The sequence below is a fragment of the Theobroma cacao genome, chromosome 6, assembly GCF_053813885.1.
Source record: "Theobroma cacao isolate CCN51 chromosome 6, ASM5381388v1, whole genome shotgun sequence".
NCBI classification, from domain to species: domain Eukaryota; kingdom Viridiplantae; phylum Streptophyta; class Magnoliopsida; order Malvales; family Malvaceae; genus Theobroma; species Theobroma cacao.
This window is the reverse complement of record NC_142644.1, coordinates 26,282,148-26,306,012: the sequence shown is the minus strand read 5'-3', so window position 1 is coordinate 26,306,012 and position 23,865 is coordinate 26,282,148. Positions and strand designations below refer to the sequence as shown.

The following is a 23,865-nucleotide window of genomic DNA, read 5'->3' as shown; positions in this document are numbered from 1 at the left end:
CTCTTTCTATCTATTTTTTTCTCTATTTTTTCTTTTTTTTTTTTTCTGTGCCCCCTACGTGGTTAGAGGAGGAAGTCCCTTTGAGGCTTCCTTTTAAATATGTTATAGATTATTATGAGAAGACTGCAAAAACATGAAAATTTTTTTATTGAAAGAGCCAACGAATTTTATATTGTACTAGTTCATAGTTAACGCTTAAATATTTATTAATATGATTACTATCAAATTTGGAGGAATCCTACTTCAATAGATACACGAATTAGCCCTTCATTTCAAATGAATTACTACTTGTTTTAAACAATCTGATTGGAAGAAAATTTGAATCAAGACTTTACTATCCTTTTCAATTAACATAACAAGAATATACAAAATGCCAATATGGTGATTTTGAAATTCTGATTTGTACTTTTTTTTTATATTTAAAATTATAATATGTTGATTTTTTCAGGATGCAAGAAATTTAAAATTTAGTTCAAAAATGTAGGTGGTCTACTTGTTTGGATACGTTTCATTTTGCAAAGTAAAATTGCATCATTAGGCATGTCATTTATATTCTTCCTATTCCAATCTCATTAACAAAGAAAAAAAAAAGAGAAAACGACCGAAAATACAATTATATTGCACTTGAATATTTACTCAAAAAGATTGAGTGGAATCATATTGTTATATTCCATATTCGAATACAAAAAAGAAATGCCAATTACACTAAATCTCTGTACTTTAAGACATCTGTCTTGTTCAAGCTAAAGGTTATGCATATATCTGAAATAGCTTGTTCACTAAGGCTACCAGTTTCAAGTCCCCGGCGAACAATGTGCTCCAATTCCTTCGATGGCTCCAACACCTATTCATTAAATTGAGAATGGAAAATATAAACAAATATTAGCAGTGGAGAGGACAATGCATCAGCGAAATTGTTCTTCAGGTACATCATTCAGATTTGAAAATAGTTACAAGTTAAAGCACAAACTATCATAAGATAGTGTTTGCTAGATGTCATATGGGATTTGAAAAACCTAAGTAAAACAAATGAATTCTCAGCATTCTTGTGATAAGTTGTGACGGTTGCTACTGAGAAATCTCAGTAATGATAGAGAAAATGATACCAAGTTATTACCAAAATGTATATTGACTAGACTCCTAAATATCAATACTACTAAAAAACTGATCATAAGAAAATGAAAATCCTCAATGAAACATAGTTTGCACGTAATTGAGTAAAAAACAAACACAAGTGCAAAAACAGGGTAGCGAGTGGAACACTACTTCCACTGATGGGTCAATTACATTAGATGTTCGACAATTATGAGGTCTTGCAAGATAAAAAATGGACCTTCATTTTTATTTTTCTTGATGCTTTGCTAGAAATGGTTGAGAAATCCGAAATAATAATAATAATACTAAAACACATGAACAGAACATAGGAACATGAAACAGGAATGAAACTGAAGAGGAATGGGATGATGACCGATTTAAAAATCTTCTTCACTCTGATCAAGATTCAATGGTGACCTAACGAAATTCTATGATACTCAATTTATGGTTAAAGCAAAGCAGAAGTTAGCATGGAATACTCATGACTAACATCATATACAAATAAGAAATATAATTCAGTTAGGTCCACTAGTTCCAGATTAGCTTACCCATACTAAACCTTGTGGATCCTTGGTTCCATAGTTGGAATCATTCTGCCCAGATTCATTGCTCTTCCCATTTGAAACAATTGAGTTTTGAGCTTGGGAGTAATCTGAGACTAGCTGAAGGAGCTTCACACTTCCCTGCAACATCAACATAGACAACCAATGGTGATGGATGCTGATACCATATACAAATGAATTACATAAAGTGAAGGGTTCAAAAATAGTGACTACAGCCATCAAACTCCTTTTTCTCATACAGCTAGATATGGAACTAGATCTTCTGCTGTTCCTTAAGCAAGAAACACCATGCATGTGCATGCACATATGAGAAGTGGAAAGCAAAAGAACAAGCAAAGCACTTTATAGACATATCCATAGGTGGTGAGAATAGCAGTAACAAGGAACAACGTGACAAAAGAAGCAAATTTGTGAATATCTAATCCTGTGCAAAACAAGTTATGGCTGCATATATGACTCACGTTGAATGTCTACACAACAAATGTGTCTTTTATCACAGCCAGGCAGCTAAAGCTGATCAGTGATGTGACCCATCTAGTTGACATAGAATTAAATTTTACCATAAAGAACCAGATTCTACAATAAGGTTATGATAAACTATTCATTTCCAATATTAACCATGTAAAGAAATCCCTCAACGACTGTCTCTTTTAAACAATCCCGAAGTATCTAACTCTAAGAACACTAAAATCCACCTGGAAAGCCCGCCAATGCGAATAAGTGCGAAACAAGACCCAAAAGAATGGGATGTTAGGCAGAGGTAGAACCTGTATGAGAAAGAAGATTAAGTGAGACTGTGAGACAAAAAAAAATGAAAAAAAAAAGATTCAACAGGCAAAAGAGATTACACGGTAAATGATGGAACAACGAGAAAAAAACATATACGTACAGCAAATGCAGTAGTCACCGGAAGCAATGAAACTGAACCATACAAATATTTCCTGTGTATAACAGTACCCCTGAAAATCAGAGAACATTCATTATTTTTAGACTAATATTGCTTAACTACAGGAACTCATAGAATATACAAACATGTATAGGCAATTAAACACAACAACAAAGCTCCAAAGCCTTTCTTTCATTGAATTGTTGCGGGCGAATGTCAAGATATCAATAACTGTCCACTGTGGCATAAAACTGTATAGAGATTCTCTAATCTGTATGCCGTTGGACATCAGGCAGACAGGCAATCTCAAAATAACACAGCAGTGATGCCTCAGAAATACCAAGTTAAAGGACCTTTGCCACTATTTAACTCAAAAAAAGATCATGTTCATTCTGGAAATATAGAAACCTAGAAAATAATCAAGCATTGTCCACTACTCTTTCATGGTAAAATAATAAGTTTGTGCATGGGAATTACCTTCTAATCTCTAGAATGTCAGAGAAGCAGATAAAAAAGGGGTAGAACAATTACCTCAAGGCTATCTGCCGTAATCTTCGCCGCACAAGCCGTGCATTTAAACTGCAAAATGTTAAAAGTATCAGGAACAGACCAGCAATCTAGAATCATGTCAAAATGCACAAAACCAACATAATTTAACAAGTTTTAGCTCATCAATCTAAATTCCCCGCAATTCTCCAAAATTCCAGACAATAGTGGACTGAAATCTGGTATTCTTAAGTGTCTGTCATGTTAATTTTCCCATGGAGGTCACAAAATATGCATCTATATCTCAACATACGAACAAATCACAGAAGGATGCCTACTATTGTTCATTCTTAAATATTGAGGAAGATTAATTTAAAGAAAAATGTTAGATAACATCTAAAAAATATAAATAAAATTACAAAACACCACCAACTAAACTATGGGCAAATGATTGTTTATAAAAATGCTATCCGCATTGTTTGACAAAAGATTTGCTATCTATGAGCTGTTATACCAACAACATGGTAGCTATTCCAATTTGAACAAAATTTTAAAAAATCCCTTTTAATACTTCAGCATATTGCTGTTCCTTCACCACAAAACTGGTCGTCAAAGCTAGATAAAAAATAGGATATTGTCTGAATAGAAAGAAAAAAAAACGTAAGTATAGATCCTATAGAACATTTGAATATGCCAAACACTAGCAAGGTTATGAAATAACTATGTTTGAGATGCAAAACAGAACACGTAGCAATTCAAAAGGGGAACATAAAAAAAACACCTGGAGGGGTATGTAATCTGAACATTAGTAACCTCCTTGGTTATAGATTTCAATAAAATCTCAGTTGGCTTAACTCTAGCTAAAAGCCGCAATCCGAACCTACATACATTAAACCAAAACATAAAAATTAAAATCAGCATAAACTAACGCCAACCAATCCAAAAACTTACACCAAGCATATTGGATTTTCAAGTAATACCCATGTAGCTTGTTTTTGAAACTGCCCTCAGGCGCCTTTTCCAAACCCATCCAAGCCTTATTCATCTATATTAAAAACCATAAAGAAACCAAACAAAAACACCTTTTCAAATACTCATTGAAGTTAATGTAAGCTAGAAATGCAAATATAAAAAGGTGGAGCATTTGGCATTTTTAACATGGAAAGAAAGAAGAGTAAAACGAAAGGGTGTACCTTGTTGGAAACGAAATCAACAAGAACCTCAGCCTTGGCATTGAGGGGCTTGGAATCGGATGACATCTTCTTCCAAAGCTCTTTGACTGTGGAAGGAGTGTTGGCAGCGCTGGATTCTGCTGCAGACGGGTCAATGGATCTGCTAAAGCACCAGTTTCTCCCTCTAATTGGGAACACCACCAATCTTGCCCTCATGATGATATATCCTTTATATTATGATTAAGTATATATATGCTTCAATATTGACGCAAAGAAAAGAGAAGAATTTATAGTGGTGGGAGAGTCTTGTTTTGGGTATTGATTCTTTTGGTTCAAATGGGTAATGGACAAGAATGGAATCAAAGGGATCTGTATATTCCAAAGTTAAGAGCAATAAACGAAAAGATCTCTTTCTACAAAAAACACTCAACTGCTTAAAGACTGCAGATAAAAATCTTGGTTTTGTTTAGAAAGAGTTAAAAGACCGAGTCAAGAAGCCTGATTCGATGAAACATTTTATAAAAGGAGAAAATAAAGAAACCTTTTCAGTTTGAGAGATTGTGTAAACAAGAAAGGTGGGAATACTAAGAAGAGCAAGGCGGAGGCGTAGCGGCGCGCTTGTAACCGTAGGGACTAAGCCATCGGTTAGAAGGCGAAACTATTTTCTTTTCTTTTTTTAAGTAGTAATAGTAAACAATTAAAAAAAGATTTTTTATAGTCAAACTTAATTATCTGTATAATTATTGTTAACACTCCAAAATTTGAAGTGGTCCGGTAAAGGTCAACTTGAATAGTTCACAAAACGAGATTAATAATTTTATAGTTTAACTCTAATTTACTAATAATATTGTATTATAAATTTAACTAAATACTATAATCTAACTAAATAGTAATATTATATTCCAACTCTAATTAAATAATTTATATAATTATCTTAACACAAAATTTTAATATTTATGTATCTACGTTTTGTTGTTTTTTAAATTCCGATCACCTGTTTCCTAAAAGAAGTTTCTTTTATACATTATAATTAGATTTTTACCAATAACATTGTGAAAGGAGGAAAGCAATCATCTTTAATGTTTGAAAGGTTCAAAGTAGAACATTTTGTTGAGAGGAGATAAGATTCCAATAAGCTAGATGTAAGTTGGATTAGCTATTTATGCATTATCTCTATAATTTCCAATTTCCTTTATTCACTTTTAAATACTTTTCTTAAAGAAAAACTTTATGGCATGCAACTATGCAGAAAGTGCCTACATCATTTCTTTTCTTCATCCACGTTGGATTCAATTATGTAATTTATGTTCACAATTAATCAAGCAAGCCATTTTTCATTTGTTTCCATTTTTTTTATTAAGTAAGTAATTTGAATATTTTTAACTCTTGAAAAAGGTAAAATTGATATTGAAAGTATGAATAAATTGGTATTGAAAATATGAATCACGTTCTATAATTTAATTGGAAGGCATGATATTCTCGTGTTATCTTTTCATGATCAAAGGAAAGGCAATATTCATTAAAAAGGAGAAGAATGAACCTTTCTCATTTTAATCCTAACTCGGGTCCCTAGCGCTCACCTCAGGCAAAGCTTCTTGTTCTCCATTGAATCGATCTCTCTCTGTGCTTATTCTTAAGATTGGCTTGGAATGCATACATCTATGTATCTCGTCAGGACTGAGAGGAGTAACAGCAAGTGTGGGAAGAAGCTTGTACTACAACTGATATCTCTAGGGCTACTATGGATTCAGTTCGTTTCAGGCTTCACATTTACCTCAGGGGATCAAAGCTGGGAATGCCGATCTCTGTCGTAGTTGGAAACTTTCACATATTTGATTGTAATTGTTTCTTTCTTTCTCATTTTATCTTTATTTTTTAAAATTTTATTTTATTTAATCATTCTTTATTTTTTTCTTTTTTCATTATTTAAATCAATATTTTTCACATATATAATTCGCTCAACAATCACCTTCTAAGTAATTACGTCCCCAAGAATCACAATCACATTCATTCCTAACAAAGGCACTATGCATTCACTAGTTTAACTCCATGAGCTTTCCACTCATAAAATAATAATGGGTCTGCTGTTGGGTTACAGATGGGCTAATGATAAAGTCAAGTCAGTCTCTTCCTTGCAAGAAGAAATGCAGGCCACAGGCTCTTCCTTCCAAAAAGTATTTTCTCCAACTACTGATTGCAATTTACAAAGTCAACAAATCAATTCAGGTTCATTGGCTAAGTTCATGAACGCCAAAATGGATCAAATAAAACATACTCGACCAGAGTGTAAGAATGATGCAAAACTAATAATCAATTTAATGCTCTTATAATACACTACAATACAATAACCGCAAACCAACCATCCTCCGCAATAGACAATCTCCGGGAGCAAGAAGCATGAGAAAATTCAAGTTAAAGCGAATTTGCAACCTGCCATTTCTGCATGTTCTTCACTCCTCACCTGCGGTAAAGTTTGGGTCTTCACCTTGGCATAGGTACTCATCACATAAAGATGCAGTTCCCCAGTCTTTTCGGAGCCTCAAAATATCCCCTGTGAAAGTTGAACCTGGGGCTCCAATGAACACACTCGACATAGCACAGATGGTCTTATCCAGCATAGCTTCCACCTTCAATGTAACAATTAAGATCAAGTTTAGATTGATCTAAGAAAACTGTAATGATATCGCTACTAAAAGGTCAATACTTTGAGGACCCTCATCATGAATATACAAAATACTTTGGCACCGTCCTCAAGAATAATGGAAACAAAAACTTAAAAAGATTCAAAAGCGTCTGTTGATCTAAGGGGCAAACTCAAATATCCACTGATTCATGCTTTTCCTAACCAACCGCAGCTTGAACTTCAGAGGGATGGGAGAGGGGTAGAAAGTGGAACAAGGAAAGAGAAGGGAGCTCTGTTATCATTAAAAACTCAACAGGTCATATTTTGCGCAATAACCTAACAGATAGAACACCCTCAATTGTTTGTAACATCTAATATGTATACCGGGAACTTTGGATCTTTTTGGTGAAATGTGATCAAAAAAACAGGCCATTTCCCAGTGTGATGGGGAAACAAACCTCACGTCTTGACAACCCAGATGAGCAACGCAACCTACTATAATTTCTCCAAGAGGTCAGCCTTGAAATCTAGCAACTCCTGAAGTCATAAGGATTGAGGGTACGGACAGTGAAAGGACTAACCCAGGTATCCATTCTAACCTTTGAAAAGACAGGACATTTTCAAAAGCATCCATATATGTTCTTCCTGTTAACACGAAAATGGTTTCAAAATCTCACCTGAGGATCTTCCGCAAGCCCATGCCTATATAACAAGGCATCCCATTTTTCGGCTGAATTACGAGGAGGACGTTTCACAAGTGGTATTGTCTTCCCATTCAGCACAACCATCGATTGCAACAAACTAGTTTCACTTTCTGCTGCATCTGTTGAAAGGTATATAACTGGAGTATTGGCCCTTTCAACCATTCGAGTGATGCAATCCGCAGCTTGAGGAATAGGATAAAAGCAGCTTGGCTTTTTAGCATTGCTGGGAGATGAGCAAGAAATGTTAGTGGCATTTATACACAAAACTCATCTCATCTCACACAACAAAAGGAGACAGAAACTGACCCAAGATGCCAATAAGGTGCTTTTAATTAAAATGCCAACCTATTTTTTCTTCTATGGGAATTTAAAATATGGAATTCCATATTAGTGCAAAATACTTTGAACCAAATTTTAACAATTGTCCATGCCTAGGACAAGAAGAGTTACAGACTATTATTTCAAGCTCCAGCAAATTTCAGCACTTTGAATTAAGAGCCTACGACCTCAAGTTAAAGCATATGATATGCTCAACTAAAAACAGATAAATTGAAACAAAAACAAGTAACACACCTAGAGGAAACTTATCTTCTCAATACCAACTAACAAATATTTAACCAAAGCAAACTAAGCATAAGATATTTGCTTAGAAAAGATTGTTACTTGCCTAAACAAGTTCAAATTTTTAAATCGAGAAAATCACAAGGAAATCAAAAAACATACCAGAACTTCAAGAATCCATGTCGCCGGAAATGAAGAGCAATGAAATTACTCCCCAAGAACGTCTGAATAAACCGTTCAGCAGTCAACAAAATGAGCTTACTCGGCTCGATCAAAGTCTTACACTTATGAGCAATCGGACCACCCGGTTGTAAAACCCAATCTCTCTCCACATCCGCATAAAATACATCCCCAATGGCAATCACATCGTCATCCGAACCAAACTTCTCCTCCACATCCTTAATCGTCTTTTGACTCGGCTTCTTAATATCCTCATTCTTCCAAGCCGTTTCCAGTTTCCCCGTCGAAATCCCCAACGACTTCAACTTCTTCAAATGCTCTTCGTCCACGTAACACGGCTGCGGACTCGAAAAATAGCAAATGAATTTATCAATGTGAGCGTGATTCTTCTTGATTTCCATAAACTCTTCGAATGGAATAACAGCTTTTTTCCCAATACAACCGTTAATGTGCTCAATGTCCAAAACCCGATTGTACTGGTAATCGAATCTCGAACTCGGAATTACCAACGCCCGATTCAAAACCGCCGCAAAAAACATGTGCTTTTCCAAACAAATCAAATGGTTGCTCATTTGACCCGACAAGCAAATCGCGAACAAGAACTTATTCGGTTTTGGTTTCCATTCGAATGTTTTTCTTTCAGCAAATTTCTGGTCAACTTTTCTGCATCGGTCGAAACTGTAACCAGCAAAGTTGGGGTCTAAGAGAGTGCCGTTTTGAGGGGAGTTCCCGGTTTTGTGAGGGGATAACAGGATTTGCTGGATGTGTTTGTTTAATGTGATCTGAGTGAGTAATGAGGCTTTGATGTCATCAAATTGGACGGCTGTAATGTTGTTATTAGAGTTAACGAAAGTGTGATTCCAGAGAGAAAGAAGGGAGTTTTGCTGTTGGTTTAACAAATAAAGAGCTTGGAGTTGTGATTCCCTGATTCGATCGGACACCGTATTGAATTTAAGGGAGGAGATGTTGGAAGAGAAGAGGGAGCGAATGTCGGTGGAGAAGTAGATTGGGATGATTAGGAGAGGAAGGAAAATGGCGAAGAGGTAACGTTTGTTGAAGGTGAGTTTAAAACGCCGTCGGATTTGCGATTCGAGCTCTTCGATGTGGAAACTTGATCTTGGGCTAGTGGAAGGGCGTGGGCTGGCGGGGATTTGGTGCGGGAGGTTCTTCGTGTCATTTTGGTGGATTAAGGTTTGGCGATCGTCGTCTTCGTCGGATGAATCTCGGTCCATCGTTGCTTAGGAGTGAGCCGGCGACTGAGGAAGTGAGTGAGTGAGTGAATGGCCGAGTCGGTGATGATAACTGCGATTTTGAAAATCTGTTTTTTCTGGTGATTAGAATGGAAATGGGGATTGTTTTACATTTTGGGGTTTTGATGAAAAGAAGAAAAAAAAAAGAGTGAATTTTTATTTTAAGTGGAGTTGGCGTAAGCAAGAATGCCAATTTGTTGATGAAGCAGAAACGGTCGGTGGAAGAAAATGACTCCCTACCGGCCCACCATTGCCTCGGGTGGGTTGGATCCACCGGCCCGATCTAATTATTATCCAACAAGGATACGACATCGTGCTATTCCTTCCACGTCAGAAACAGAAAAAGACATTGCCACGTAGTAAAACACAAGGCAACACGAGGCATCATTACCCTACACACGGGGACAATGAGTTATTGAAATTTGAAGAATTATAAGGAGCAGAAACGGTGGGAGGAAATCCATTGAGGTCGAGCTTGAACCCTCGAAGAAAATGGAGGGGAGGGTTGGAGTTAGTGGTAGATGGAGAGCAATGGGTACTTGTGCTAGGATGGTCTGGAGCCAGAAGCAGGACCAGTGGCTGTGGTTCCATACCCTCAAAGCATCGAACCGAGCAGCTGTGCATGGGTTTAAGCGGCCCATCAATGAAAGGATCGATGTAACTGACTTTTCTTTATGCCTTGCTTACTATGGATCTAGCAAGCTTCAGTTTTGATATATTATCTGTGTTACATTCAGTGTGTTTGTTGTCTGTTAATGAATTTTTTGGTTTTTTTTTTTTTTTGTTGGTTAGGAGGAGGAGGTGGAACAGGAGATCAAGAATGGGAAAGAAGAGAAAGAAAGCAAGAGGACAGAAGTGGGGAAAAAAATCAACTCCCAAGTTAAGAGCTACCAAGACTGTAATAAGTAGAGCTGTGTTTTTACTTAAAACACTACCATAGTTGAAATCTGGAAAAGTTTTTACCTGGTGAATGTTTTCATGTAATACAAACCTGCATTCCATGCAGTCTTTGAATATGTACATATAAAGCATTATAGTTTGCCATGCAAAACTCCAAACCAGGATTCTAATGTAGCACCTCAGTCAGACTCTATCGCCTACACGTTGTAGTTCACAGCATTCATGGTTCAGAATAAGGCAGTTCAACAAAGAGCTAAAAATGAAGAAAGTAATACTTTTTCATTTAAGAACTAATCTAATATTACAATTTTAAAAAAAGTACTGACAGATACATCTGTGCTTCAAGTGCCGCAGTAATATCAAGATTGATTCTGCCAATTGCAAATACTAAATAGAGCTGATAATTGGGAAAACTCCACAAGTCAGTGGCAGTGCCCAAGCTCCTTCATGAAGATTGTTGGACTCTTGCAGATAACACATTGCAGTATATGCTCAGTATGTTCAGGAAGCTCAGATGAATATCTATGTCTAGTTTATGATATTTATGAAGCTTCTTCAGTCACTTCAACAAGCTTACCACGGACCCATTTCCTAGTTACAGTAACTGGTTTAGAGGGCACGTCACCATCCTTCAGCTTAACTTTGATTCCATTTGGTAGAGGATTCCTCTCATGTTTGATAATCCCATTTGTTTCCAACAGGTCAACATGTTTAGATGAATCAGACTTCTTAATTAAACTTTCAAAGTTGAGAGTTGATAAACTATAATTATTCGAGCTCGGAGAAGTAAGTTCATCATTGTCACCGTTCACTATCCTCTGGAACATGAAGTTAGGGAAATTAAACTCCTCATTCTTACTTAATGAAAGGTTTTGCTTCCCATTTACTTCTTTCTGTTCTGCTTGGCTCAAACCACTGTTTTCAGATTCGATTTGCGTTTTCTTTTCAACCTGGCTAACTGGTTCAGCTGAGTCAACAGAAATATATCCACCATTCTCATCGGATGTAACCTGTCCTCTCTCAATGGATTCAATTGATTGAATTGCTTCTGCTATAAGCTTTCTGGTTTCAATGAGGGAAGCTCGAGCAACAGGGCTCTTCACTGCAGCAACCTCGAGGGCTTTCGCAGCCTTCTCAGCTTCAGCAATTAAAAGTCTGCAGTGTCATATATGAAAGCATAGAGTTATCCAGTGAATTAGCAACCTATTTTTCTCATTGCTACAAAATATGTAAGAGGATGATGCATGGAAATGATTAAGAGAAATATCTAAGAAGGTTTGAACAGGCATAGCAACCCTTGCATTTCGCATTGCTACCATTCATGTTATATGCTTGCAGAATATAAGCCAAGACAAAGAACAAATGGCTAACCTTGCTCGTTCAACAGCTTCTATTTTCCTGGATTCTTCTGTTGCTCTTTGTGCTCTGATGTTCTTTATCATCTCAAGTTTGGAACTTGCCATAGGATCCTTATAAAGTGGTTTATTTCTTCTTCGTAAACTTAACCGCTCAATTGGGCTTATAGTCTCACTAGTAGAAGAATAGTTTGTGTCACTAGCTTTCCTCTTTGAGGGGCTCTGCTTGGACTGTGCACCACCCGTTGGCTTCCTCTTCGGTTTTCTTTCAGCCCCAGCTTGTGTGCCATGATATTTTGCCAAGCCAGAGCAAACTCTTTTACGGTATTCCTATTCAGGGAATAACAAGAAACAAAAACCCAAGTTCAGATGCAACTATAAGGATACCTTGGTGGTAATTAAATCAGTATTAAGTGACATCAGTTGGAATAATCCCATCTTGGGTATTCTCAGTCCGCAACAATTCAATTGACTATAGATGCCTAGACGGTGGTGAGGGGAATTAAGGCAGCTAAACAGTAAATATTGACAAGGTTGAGATTTGGGTGTCCAGTTTGAAAAGAAAATAAAATAAAAGTACTTGGGAAAGTCAACAAGCTCGTAATCCAGATCCAAGTTCGATCTGCATGTGGATAGAAACCTCCAAACCTAAGTTTCCTCAGTTGAATTGGGTCTGACAAGAGTGAGGTGCCTAATAAAATATTCAGGTTTCCTACTATGCTAATATCACAAACTTTCCCCTTTCTCATTGCAACACTATTTTTCCACTTTTTCCATCCTTTTCTTTATTTATTTGTGAAGGGTCACTACAATTTTGGCATCAGTTGGGATCATTTTTATGCTGAACTCCTATAGGTTCTGCTTGCTATCCATGACATATCTTCACAGCTGAAGGAAAAAAATCGTGCAAGCACTTACGGGATCAGCCCATTTGGCTGCAATGGCCGCTGCAATTTTCCTTCTCTGTTCAAGGGATTTTGGTGCTCTCTTGCTACCTTTTGTTCTAGGCATCGTTTTCCTTTCTTCGACACTTTCCAACCAATCCTTTGTCAGCTGCGCAGCTAGTATCTTGTAAGAATCCCACTGCAGCTCTTCCTCACCCAAATAGCCTTTTCTAGAAGCTTCCGCAATCAAGTTCATCCACTCAAAGTGGCAATTTTCCTGCACCATTAACTTCTCACGGCGCCTTTCCCATCCCATTCGCACTCCAATTCCAATTTTTTCTCTTGTCTCTTTGCTGTAGGATCATTATGAAGAGAGTCAAACAAGGTAGAAACAAAAGCATATATAAATTTCAGATATTTTGATATATGGTATTTGAAACCCAAGTACAAGCCAATTCTGGACAGATATAAGAACTCTGAATGACTAGGACTTTCTAGAATTTAATAGATAGAGATGGCATTTTAAAACTAAAAGCCTGACAAGAAAGTACCCACCTCTGAGCATGTCCAAGGTTAACCAACTTCATTTTGACCTGCATTTCCAATTTATTTTAAGAAGTAAAAAAATCTGGTGACAAATAAATGTGATTGCATATGAGATGAAGAAGATATTTTCCTTTCAACTTGGTGTAAGGCAATCTCAATATTCCATAGATAACACCATCAATTCCCCATTCAACTAGCACATTTCCATCTTTTTTTTTTTTTTTAAAAAAAAGTCATTAGAAATGCTTCATTCTCAAAAGAGATCGGTAGAGGTTCACTAATGTGAAAGGAAACTATGAAAGAAAGAAGTAAGTTCCAGATATACAAAATTTCAAATATATAAATGAAACATTCCTCATCTATAAATGAACAACTTTTTTTTGACAGAGTATAAATGAACAACTGATTGGAACACTTCAGACAATTCAAATATAGATGCTCTAGAAAGATGAGAAACTACAGCAATTAGCCAATTTATGCTATGGCGTGGGGGAGATCTCATTATTTAAGGACAGATAGATCAGTAGATTCACACAATATTCATACCAATTTTTATTTTGATTGCAATGAAAGATTGCACCTTAATAATGTACAAAATAAAAGGATGGAAGGGGGGCCTTCTAAGAGTTCACGACCTGACCTTTCGGTTTTTGTTCTTAACCAGGAATGAATTAAATGATTCAAATGTGTACCAGACGACAACCTAAATGCTGGGGAACAGGTTTATTGATGTAATTAATTTCACTCTATGCAAACACAAAAACATACAAAGTTCAATCCACATTCAAAACATAAAAAATTCTTACATGACATCACCTTAGGATTCTGCATTGCAAGCCTTGTTCCCTCCCTTATCCGTTGAAGGGTTTCTGCAGATACAAGTATACGCATTTGTCATAAAACTGTAACAACAATGCACTAAATAAAATAGAAACAGACTGACTAGTGCAAGAGCCTAGGTCAATTAAGGGAAATTTACCGGCACTGTGCTTCCTGCCTTTGTTCCATGGTGTGTTTCCCTTATTTGCTTTAGAAATCCTCATCCGTCTTAACTTTTCTCTCTCATCCGGTTCCTCATCTGAGTCTCCCGACTTCAAAGATTCAAGCTGAGTGGACGAAGGACTTGAATCACGGCCAAGCTGTGACGTATTACGTCCATCTTCTTTTGGAACTGAGCACTTGGGTTCAAGGGTAGCAACAGCTCTAATCTGGAGTTTACCACCTTGAGTCAGAGTCTCCAGGTGCCCCACATGAAAATTTAGCCTTGTAGGAAGTTGGGAGGATTTCCATGGATTTGACAAAACTTGACCCTGGATAAGAGTTTGAGCCCTCAATGGAACCAGATGACTTTGCAAGGAAGGTTGAGCAGTGGCAATATCTGTCCAGGCCGCCAAGCACAACAAAGATGCTCATAGTTAATTATCAGCAGAAGCTGGTGAAAGAAGCACAAACCCAAGAGAAAAACCAAATATGAAAAAGGACCAATATATTTGCTGCAAGAGTTCTTTTTCTGGTGAAAAGAACCAGAGGAGGGACAAATAAAATGACAACAAGAATTCTTAACAACCTATCAACACAAAATCCATACAAGTAACCCACTTTCGTCTACCAAAAGACAAACTCAACAACTACAAATTGAAGCTAAACTTGCCAATTGCGAAGGCAAAAAAATCTGACATATTTCTTCTTCGCAGTGGTCAGAAGCAGTAAAAATCTCTTGAACTAAAGCAAAATAACGGAAACAAAGAGAAACCCAGAAAGGAAAAGTCTACCTAGTAAAGGCATGGGAGCTCATTCAGCCCAAAGAATCAAACTCTGGACTTAAAATCTTGTCTCAACAAAATATAACAGCACAATTGAGACGCCAGCATTTCAGTAACGAAAAAAGAGACAGCTTTTTCTTTCTTTACAAAAATGCTGATAATATCAGAATAAGATAGATGTGGAGAGAAAGAGAAACTGAGTTCGGCTATAGAAATTTGAGATGCAGAGAGTGTTTTGGAAGAGCCAAAAAAGAAAAGAACGTGAAGCCGAGAGAGCCACACACGGTTAAAAAGAGATACTCGTCTGATATTTGCAGGCGCTGGGTTTTGGATAACGAGTTCAGTCTTATACTCTCTACTTTTTCCGAAAGCCCGCATTGATGTTAAAGGGCCTGGTGATTTGGTGGATTTGGGTTTTCATCCTGGCCATCAATTTTTAGGCCTCCAGTTTTGATTTGATTAGAAACGAACGGATAGAGTGCCCATCAACAGTTTATCAAAAGCCTATGCCCACATGATCTTTTATTTCACTCAAACGACTTATCCTAATAGTATTTCACTCGTAATAAAAAGCAGGATTTGTAATGCTAAGAAGCTGATCAAATTAAGAAAATATAGGCTGCTTAAATAATCTAATTTTATTTCATATCAAACTCAATTATTAAACAAATTCAAAATTGTCACACACAAACGTACAAGAAGTTGGTTAGGAGTGGTTTTTTACCTTTCATATGTACATTTAATTAATAAAAAAAGATTCTAATTTCCTGGTATCTAGAATTCTAAGGAAAAATATCAAGGAGTCCTACTAGTATTCGGCCTTTGGCCTTTTCGTCACATGATACATTGCATATATAAATTCATGAACGGGTAGGCTGGCCCATATTTATTGCATGCTTCAAGCCTCAGCAATTCAAAGGAAGACGCCAATTTTACACGTTTTCAGTATAAAGCTTTAGCTTTTATGATTTGGTCATTTAACTAATTGCTGGAGTTCTCTGACTGAACATCTAGACCTACTGTTGATAGCGGACATGTTTTAATTTGTCAAAGCCGGGAATGGAGTAAATCTTCAACGAATATAAGACGAGGGCCACGGGTTTCCACCTCAGCCTCTTACGACACAGTTTCCATATTGGCCACTTGCCAGTATACACGGCAGCAGCCAGCGCCCCTGGCTTTCCTGTCCAAGAAATAGGATCATAAAGTTTGACTCGGGCCAGACCAAACAAATTCCTCCGAGATTTCTTTCCTTATCCCCAAAACAACCGACTAAAACAACTTGCTTGAATTTGAAGCTGTGCATCCCAGAATTCCATCAAAATATTCAGCCAAGATGCTTCCAATCATCTTGGTTTTCATGGCTTTCCTCGTTATCAGCTGCCTCCATGTTTACGACAAATGGTTAAAGCAATGGTTTGGAAAAGGAAGCAGCAGCCACGAAATGGATTGCGTGGTGTGCCTTAGCAAGGTCTCCAAGGGGGAAAAACTCCGAGCGCTGCCCATATGCCACCATAGTTTTCATGTTCACTGCATTGATGCCTGGCTCAAAGTTCGTCCAACTTGCCCTCTTTGTAGGATTAACGTAGCCCCTCACCGCAACTTTGTCTGTTCTTCCTTGCTTTCCTTTGCCACAACAATCGGTGAATGGATTGAGAATCCTCTTTCCTTGGAGCTTACGTCGGCAGTTTGTGAGAGCTTTGGGTATATTTAATGAAGTTATCTATCTGGCCGGTAAAGGATCGATGATCCATTCTTTGATGGGTTCTTCTTAAAGGAGGGAAAAACAGATACCTGTATAAATTCTTTTATTGATTTTCTTATGTGTACAACATGGTAGGCTGAAATATGATTCAATTAGTTAGTTGATTGTTTGCTGCCAAAAGGTTACGGGTTTATCTTATCGGAAGCATCAATTCTTTTGTCCCGATGGTACAAGGGAAAGAAGGAATAGTCAGTTTGCTCTCTGGATTCTTTCTTTGTTTTTTCTCCTCCCTCTTTCTTCGCCGGTAGTAGTAGAGAAATATAACTTCATTTTGTTCCTTGGGCCAAATGTCATGTTTCGATATCTTGCACTGGGGCCTAAGGAGGGTTTTCTGAGATCCTAAAGTTGAATCTGAACATGTAAATAGAGATGGTAAATGAAAAGATATTTTTATTCTTCACTATTGTAGCTCAATATCCACCTCATTGTTCAACAAATAACAATTAATAGTTTGTTTATGACATTTTATTATTTTAACATTGTATCACCACTCACCCATTGGGAGTTTCCATACTTAGAATTCTGTTGGTGTTGCAAAAAAAAAAAAGGGTTGAATTAAATCCAAAGATTAAAAGAAAAAGTACTAGTATAAGTGCGAATTAATGGCAAATAGAAGGATTAAGATTTAAAGTATTACTCGTTTCTAGCTGCAGGCATTACTTAATGGAAATGGAGAATTAAACATTTAAAGTGAAATTAAGCAGTAATTTATGATAGATACAACCGTGTTTTCTTAAAATTTGGCTAACTAAAAAGGCTAAGATGTGGACATAGGTAGATAAGGGTGTGGTGGCCGGCTAGGCCGCCCCGGCCTGGCCCCTCTTCCCCAACCTCAAGCCATTACCGAACGAAATGACAGGATATCATAAAATCAGGTCGATTGAGCCTATGGATCCTGCTTATCCACTTGTCACAAAACTAAAGGTTTATGATATGACACCGTGAGACAACAAAAGTCATTGGGTACGAAGCAAAACCCAACTTTGAATTGAACTATCAGCCCATAGCCAATCCAATCTGCTACAATGTGTCTTTGGGTTTTTTTTTTTGTCTGTGGAATGTTGGGCACGTATCACCGAAATTCAAAAAAAGTGACCTGACTTTTTCGATTTTAATCTTTCTAAAAAGAGGTAATAATAGATGTTTTTATTTTTTAAATATTTAATATAATCATAAGTATATATATATTTTTTATATAAAAAATAGGATTTTAAATTTTCTTTTTTATATTAAAAAAGTAATTGATTGCTATGTTTTATACCCAATAATCATTGAGATTCCGAAATCTTTACTAGAACTTCCATTCACATTCTTCACGTGACTTAAATTAAGTTGGAGAACATCCCTTTGAAACCTCAATGACTCAATTTGCTTGAAGTTGTAATGCGGCCATGGCTCATGAATGCGACCTGACAGAACTAATCAATCTCATACACGACAGCTCGCAGTAGGCCAAACATAACCAAAAAGAAATAAAATTGCACCAAACTACAAGTAACACAGCCCGTGGCAAAAGACTCTAATAATTTCAATTAATGAATACCGAACTATTATTAGTATTAGTATTAGTATTATAAATCAAACCTAAAAGAGTGTTATAACTCGAATTTAACTATCTAAGATTATATGCTTATATATTCTATTTTTAATCAGTTGGTACCTTTGAATAGATTCTCAAAGCTTTCCCCTTGATCTTACCAATCCGATTTATGAATTTAACTTGAGTAAAATTTTCTTCTCTGTATTCCTTTTTGTTTTTAATCCTGCCTCTAAGAATTGAACAAAACTAGTATAGGGTAATCTGTCTTGTCATGATGTATAACGGTGGGTTTGAAACCTTAAAACAAGAAAGGTACAAGTTCAAAGTAAAGTAGAGCGGCTGATTTTCACTAGGGCAAATCAATCCCTATGGAATAATATTAGGCCTGTTCCTTCCATGAACTTTCTCAAAAGCCCGCCACCGCCCACCCCCCCGCCCCCCCAAGACAAAAGAGTGATTAGTGCTCACAATTCATCCACGTCTCTATGTTTTATGGTTTTTACCACTTGATGGCATCGATTGGCCATCATGAGGACAAAACATCATTCCCTGTTCATCATTTTGTCTCACCTTATTTTGTTGACTTTTCATATTTTCGAGTATTCAAAAAATGTAAACTTAAAGCCCAAAATTGTGGCAAAATCATGCGAACAATATTGTTTCAATGTGGGAACAGCAACAGCGGTTAAATGCATGCAAATTGCAAAAGCTTAAATTATAGTTCGGTCTTGCAAAAACTAATGAATATTCAAAAGCTGAATGATTTTGGAACTTGATTGTTTTGCGGTCCCAGTCGTGAAATTTGTTTATTGCCTTTGTAATTTTTATCACCCATGGACAACATGATTGCTTTAGTATAAACCACCAAGCCACAAAAATAGTTGTCATGTAACAATTGTTCATCGAGCACAGAATTATTATAAACGGTGGACGTTCTGTACAATTATGCAAACAATATGAATCACATAATTAAAATTGCAACTGGAATTCTTATTTTTAAATTTAACAACAAATAATGATTGAATAAAAGTTTATACTTGATGATTGTATTGTATAAATTCTGTACATTATTAGTGAATCAAATGTTATCACATTTTTAATAAATAAATTCAAAAGTTGAAAACTTTTAAATGTAATTAAGTATTTATAATCTTTAATTTTATTTTTATATGAATGGACATATTGTGATCAAGTGATAGTATTATAATATGACAATGAATAAATATAAACGCTTGTAATAATTAAATATCATAATAAAATTTTATAAAAACTATTTGAGATGCATATAATTTACGCTAATAATGTAATCAAACAAATTATTAGCTTTAAACATAAAAACCTTTCACCTCGACATGTAGCAGCCCACGTTTAAAAGATGTTAATATAAGTTTCATTTGATTTATATTTTTACAAAATTGTAAAAAATATAAATCAAACCGAATCATCATAAATTCTGTTTTCACTTTGAATCCGGGAAGTGATAAAAATGTGCGGTTGAATTGGAATGTTGTTTGCGGAGTATGGGGAAGGTTGGCTAAAACATGTTTGATTTTTGGTTGAGTTTCAGTTGAAACCAACCCCCACCGTTTTCCATCCATGGTGGGACAACCCATCAAGTCAATTTCTATTTACTGCGAATGTTGAAAAGCGGGTGCAAAATCAGCGGTATTTTCGGACCAAGGTAATCAAGAATCAAAAGGATTACTGTTCTTTGAGACTTGTGTTTTAAAAATAAAAAATAAAAAGAAGGTGGAAATTAAAGATTTGATTAATTGGGTAACCCATGTGAAAATTTGTCGGCTATGAGCCTATAGATGACCTTACAAAAGCAAGTTTCATGTAGTTATTCCATTAGTTGAAATTATTCACCTATGCTGTCCACCACTCACTCAGTAAACAGTGTTTGAACAAGCTTGAAATGTTAGTACCACTACCCTTGACATTCCTTAGTCCATAATCGGAGCTGAATTTCGGGGTTTGCCTTTTAATCTCTTAATATCACCCCAAATAATATCTTAAAATCGGTGTTAATTTAGACCTAATTGTTAGTGTCTTTAGATATGATAAATTAATGAATTTGAATTGGATCAATATTTAAATTCGAATCATTTTGAATTTAAAATTGTTTTAGATTTCATTTAAAATAAAAGTGATGATTAAATATTATATTTTTAATAATAAATCCGAATTGATTTTAATTTCGAATTATTTCCCATTTAAATTTTTGATCTTTTAATAAATTCAGATTTAATCATATTCGAATTTTTTTCAAACAAAGTGCATTGAGTTCAAATTCACCTTACCCCCTCTAATTGCCCTATTGAATGGTTCAAATGCTTAAGACACACAATTAGATGAGCATTGAGAGCGTCTCCACTAAAGTTGTGAGCGGGGCGAGGGGGTCATGGTCATGGGTCATGGGTCATGAGTCAAGACTTGAACCTCAAGTTGGGGTTTAAGGTTGTTAGGTATGGAGCACCAACGTTCCATCCTTCCGTGAGAGAGAAGAAAAAAACAGTTGCAATGCGATCTCAAGATTCTTTGTAATGCTCTGCCATTGCTTGGGTCTATTGCATAATCTTTATACCAGTCAATGCCACAATCAAAGTCAACATTTCTTTGTTCATAGACAAAGATGCATACCATAGCTTTACCTATAAAATTTGTGGACGATATTTCTTTAATACCACAGGAACTATTTCCCCTTCTGTTTTTGGCTCCCCCTTTGTAAAGTTCAACGGTTCGTGTACACAACATTGGTTCGGCCTCCCCCATTTTCTATATCCTCCGTTGCTCTAAGATATGGAATTTGATTCTAGATGCTTCCCATATTTAATCATTAAGAGAAGGTTTTACAATTGATTTACATTTGCACAATCAACTTTTTTTCATATTGGATACAGATTTCTCATAGGCACACATACGTTAAAATATGATTAAAAGATGTTTATACTGTTTTAAGCAAGAATGATTGGATTTGAGCAAAGAAAGCAACGAGGGAGGAATGTGAGCTCAGATTGATGAAAGCAAAGGTAGTTATTTGACTACCTAAAAAAGAAACAAGGTAAGGAAAAAGACCAAGGCGTAAGTCTAGAGGCTGTTTCCCAGAAGCTGGGTTGGGAAGGGAACTTTTTATTTGTGTGTGGTTGCATTGACAGGAGAGTACCAAGTTGAAAGGTTTGATAGAAATTGACAAGTACTTACAGGATGGAAATTTTGTAGGTGGGAGGATGACCATATGTCAAATCCAGTAATTGAGGTGAAATTTCACCTTGGGTTGTTCCAAAAACTAAATGAGTAGTTGATCACCTTCTAAACTGCAAAATTTTGAAAACAAATGTCTGAGCAGCGACACAACAGGATCAAGGATTTGGAAACGTTGAAACTTGGGTTGTCATTTAGTGGCAAGAAATTTCTTTAAAATGGGATCAAAGCTTTGATAATGACAGGATTAATTTATTACTGTTTGAAATGAAGAATAAAAAGTTTACAAAATGAAGAAAAATAAAAAAGAAGTGGTAGAATTCTAGTGTCCCATGCGCAGCCTATGCCTATGTTAAAGGCCATGGCAGGAGTCAGAAAGTTGGACCCAAGTAGCGTCATCTTCTTCACTTGTTGCAGCTCAACCCCCCTCCCCAACCTCTCTCAATAGCAAAGTCCAAAAAAATCTCTCTTTCTTTAATTCTTTCTATATCAAAGTCCTCAAAGTGGACATTTTCTTTCGGGATCTCTTCTTTGAATTCTCTTCCAACTTGTATCTACATTTTCCGTCCACCTTTCAAACCCACCTGTCCAAATTTCTTTTCATTGCTTCCTATTAAGAAGAGGAAAAACCCATATTGTTTTTGGAATTTAAGCGCATTTTCTCATCTGGGTTCCCCTCATTTCCTTCCATTTATTTGTATTTGTTTGGTTGCTTTCTTTAGATGTTAAACCCGAGTTGGGTTATGAAATTTTAGACCTTTTCTCATCCGGTTATCCCTCATTTCCTCAGGAAACAAAAATCCCACTTGAGTCTGCAATTCTTGACTGTTTCTTATCTAGTTAGCTCTCATTTCTTTTCTCATAAAAGTATAAAGATCTAATCTTTTTGCAGAATTCCACTCAAATTCTCATCTGGGTACTCTCATTTCCTGACAAGTTAAAAGCTTTGTCGTCTGCAAGCCATGGATAAGCCAGGCTTTGATGAATCAACAGCAGTGGCAATAACAGGGAAGATCATGGTCATAGCCATAATTGTTCTCTTCTTAGTGGTGGTTTTTGTTCTTTTTCTTCATCTTTATGCTAAATGGTTTTGGTGGCGCATTGAAGAACCGACTCCTCCTCCCTCACGCCGCAACCGACGCCGTTTTGTCTTTGCTCCAGGGCAAGACACTGCTCATCCTCTACGTGCAACTAAAGGCCTTGATCCCACAATTCTTGCTTCGCTTCCTGTGTTAATGTTTCGCCAAGAAGAGTTCAAAGATGGACTTGAATGTGCTGTTTGCTTGTCTGAGCTTGTAGAAGGAGAGAAAGCTAGGCTGCTTCCTAAATGCAACCACGGTTTCCATGTTGATTGTATTGATATGTGGTTTCAATCACACTCTACTTGTCCTCTTTGTAGAAATCCTGTTGCTGCTGTTGAGGTTGAGAATTCAGGTTCTGTTACGTCAGGAGATGAAGTTAATGCTAATGTTAATGGTCATGTTCAGTCTCCACAGGATGGTTTGGCTTCTGGGCATTCGGCAGATTCCCCTAGTTTTCCGACAAATGTGTTGTTTTGGGGTAATCAGACTCAGGTTAGCAGCGGCGGTGCTTGTTTGGAAGAGGGTGCATCTGCTTCTGCTTCTGTTTCTGGTTCTGGTTCTTTTGCTTCGTCTTCCCTGGCATCTGGTAGTGGTAGGCAAGAAGGGATGTTGGTGATTGATGTTCCTATGAATGTGAATGAGAATTTCCCAGAGGAGGAATCAAAGTCTCCAATGCCTACAAGATTGAGGTCTTTGAAGAGGCTTTTAAGCAGGGAAAAAAGGGTGGCTCCCAGTAGTTCAGGAAGCAGTTCTGTTGATGTTTGAAGTTACTCAGTAGATGGTTGAATATAAGGAGCTGATTTTCCTGAATATCTATTTTACATTATCCAAGCAGTAATGGTTGGAGATGATCAAATTGGACTCTTTCCATCCTTGAGAATTTGTGGGGTTCTCTTGGGAAACAATGGTTTTGCTCAATGATATGAGTTGGGCATTTTGAGGCATTCAGTCTCTTATACAAGATGTTGGTAATTCTGTAGCTGAAACAGGTTTCGAGCAAATGTTTGAAATAGGTGATGTATCTGGAGACAATGGGCTTCTCTGCATCACGGAGGTGAATGAATCTATCTTCTCCTACAATTTATGTATCAGAAACAATTCCTTCTTGTGCAGAAGACTTTGTTTCAATCTGGATTCATCTATTGTAAAGCTATTAATCCAACTCCTCAACATTTTTGTTGCTTATCGTGCCTTACGATTAACTTGTGTTTTTGTTATTGATTTCTTGATAGTACTGCTGTGCATAGAATTGAACTGCAACAATTTCAAGCATGCTTGAAATATATCATCCAATAAATTTAGTTTC

General features: G+C 36.5%; 4 protein-coding genes across 4 annotated transcripts; 1 reads left to right on the top strand and 3 right to left on the bottom strand.

Moving 5' to 3' along the window:
• Positions 1-608: 608 nt before the first annotated feature.
• Positions 609-4,857, bottom strand: LOC18596325 (K+-H+ exchange-like protein). Its single transcript, XM_018123055.2, has 8 exons — positions 4,224-4,857; positions 4,011-4,075; positions 3,812-3,910; positions 3,076-3,123; positions 2,548-2,617; positions 2,354-2,425; positions 1,644-1,778; positions 609-844 (listed from the first exon to the last, which is right to left on the bottom strand). Exons 1-8 carry the CDS (start codon positions 4,416-4,418, stop codon positions 701-703), a joined length of 828 nt encoding a protein of 275 aa, XP_017978544.2. The 5' UTR covers positions 4,419-4,857; the 3' UTR covers positions 609-700.
• Positions 4,858-6,334: 1,477 nt separating this feature from the next.
• LOC18596324 (O-fucosyltransferase 36-like) lies at positions 6,335-9,660 on the bottom strand. The gene is made up of 3 exons (XM_007024728.3): positions 8,253-9,660; positions 7,503-7,752; positions 6,335-6,829 (listed from the first exon to the last, which is right to left on the bottom strand). Exons 1-3 carry the CDS (start codon positions 9,500-9,502, stop codon positions 6,653-6,655), a joined length of 1,677 nt encoding a protein of 558 aa, XP_007024790.3. The 5' UTR covers positions 9,503-9,660; the 3' UTR covers positions 6,335-6,652.
• Positions 9,661-10,680: 1,020 nt separating this feature from the next.
• On the bottom strand, positions 10,681-15,265 carry LOC18596322 (muscle M-line assembly protein). Its single transcript, XM_007024725.3, has 7 exons — positions 14,978-15,265; positions 14,185-14,583; positions 14,022-14,074; positions 13,215-13,252; positions 12,694-13,012; positions 11,792-12,105; positions 10,681-11,575 (listed from the first exon to the last, which is right to left on the bottom strand). Exons 1-7 carry the CDS (start codon positions 14,988-14,990, stop codon positions 10,963-10,965), a joined length of 1,749 nt encoding a protein of 582 aa, XP_007024787.3. The 5' UTR covers positions 14,991-15,265; the 3' UTR covers positions 10,681-10,962.
• A 6,557-nt stretch (positions 15,266-21,822) lies between these two features.
• ATL3 (RING/U-box superfamily protein) lies at positions 21,823-23,776 on the top strand. Its single transcript, XM_007024722.3, has one exon. The coding sequence runs from the start codon at positions 22,440-22,442 to the stop codon at positions 23,322-23,324; it is 885 nt and encodes a 294-aa protein (XP_007024784.1). The 5' UTR covers positions 21,823-22,439; the 3' UTR covers positions 23,325-23,776.
• Positions 23,777-23,865: the final 89 nt, after the last annotated feature.

Excerpts from the sequence above, each read along its gene's own strand:
- LOC18596324 (XM_007024728.3), bottom strand. The coding sequence starts at position 9,502 with ATGGACCGAGATTCATCCGACGAAGACGACGATCGCCAAACCTTAATC. Across the intron at positions 7,753-8,252 it reads CATGGATTCTTGAAGTTCTG|CAATGCTAAAAAGCCAAGCT; the intron begins GTATGTTTTTTG and ends CTCATCTCCCAG. Across the intron at positions 6,830-7,502 it reads GGCTTGCGGAAGATCCTCAG|GTGGAAGCTATGCTGGATAA; the intron begins GTGAGATTTTGA and ends GTTACATTGAAG.
- ATL3 (XM_007024722.3), top strand. The coding sequence starts at position 22,440 with ATGGATAAGCCAGGCTTTGATGAATCAACAGCAGTGGCAATAACAGGG.
- LOC18596322 (XM_007024725.3), bottom strand. Across the intron at positions 12,106-12,693 it reads CAGCCAAATGGGCTGATCCC|GAATACCGTAAAAGAGTTTG; the intron begins GTAAGTGCTTGC and ends TTCCCTGAATAG. Across the intron at positions 11,576-11,791 it reads GAAGCTGTTGAACGAGCAAG|ACTTTTAATTGCTGAAGCTG; the intron begins GTTAGCCATTTG and ends ATGACACTGCAG.
- LOC18596325 (XM_018123055.2), bottom strand. The coding sequence starts at position 4,418 with ATGAGGGCAAGATTGGTGGTGTTCCCAATTAGAGGGAGAAACTGGTGC. Across the intron at positions 2,618-3,075 it reads TTACGGCAGATAGCCTTGAG|GGGTACTGTTATACACAGGA; the intron begins GTAATTGTTCTA and ends TCTGATTTTCAG. Across the intron at positions 1,779-2,353 it reads CGCATTGGCGGGCTTTCCAG|GGAAGTGTGAAGCTCCTTCA; the intron begins GTGGATTTTAGT and ends TTGATGTTGCAG.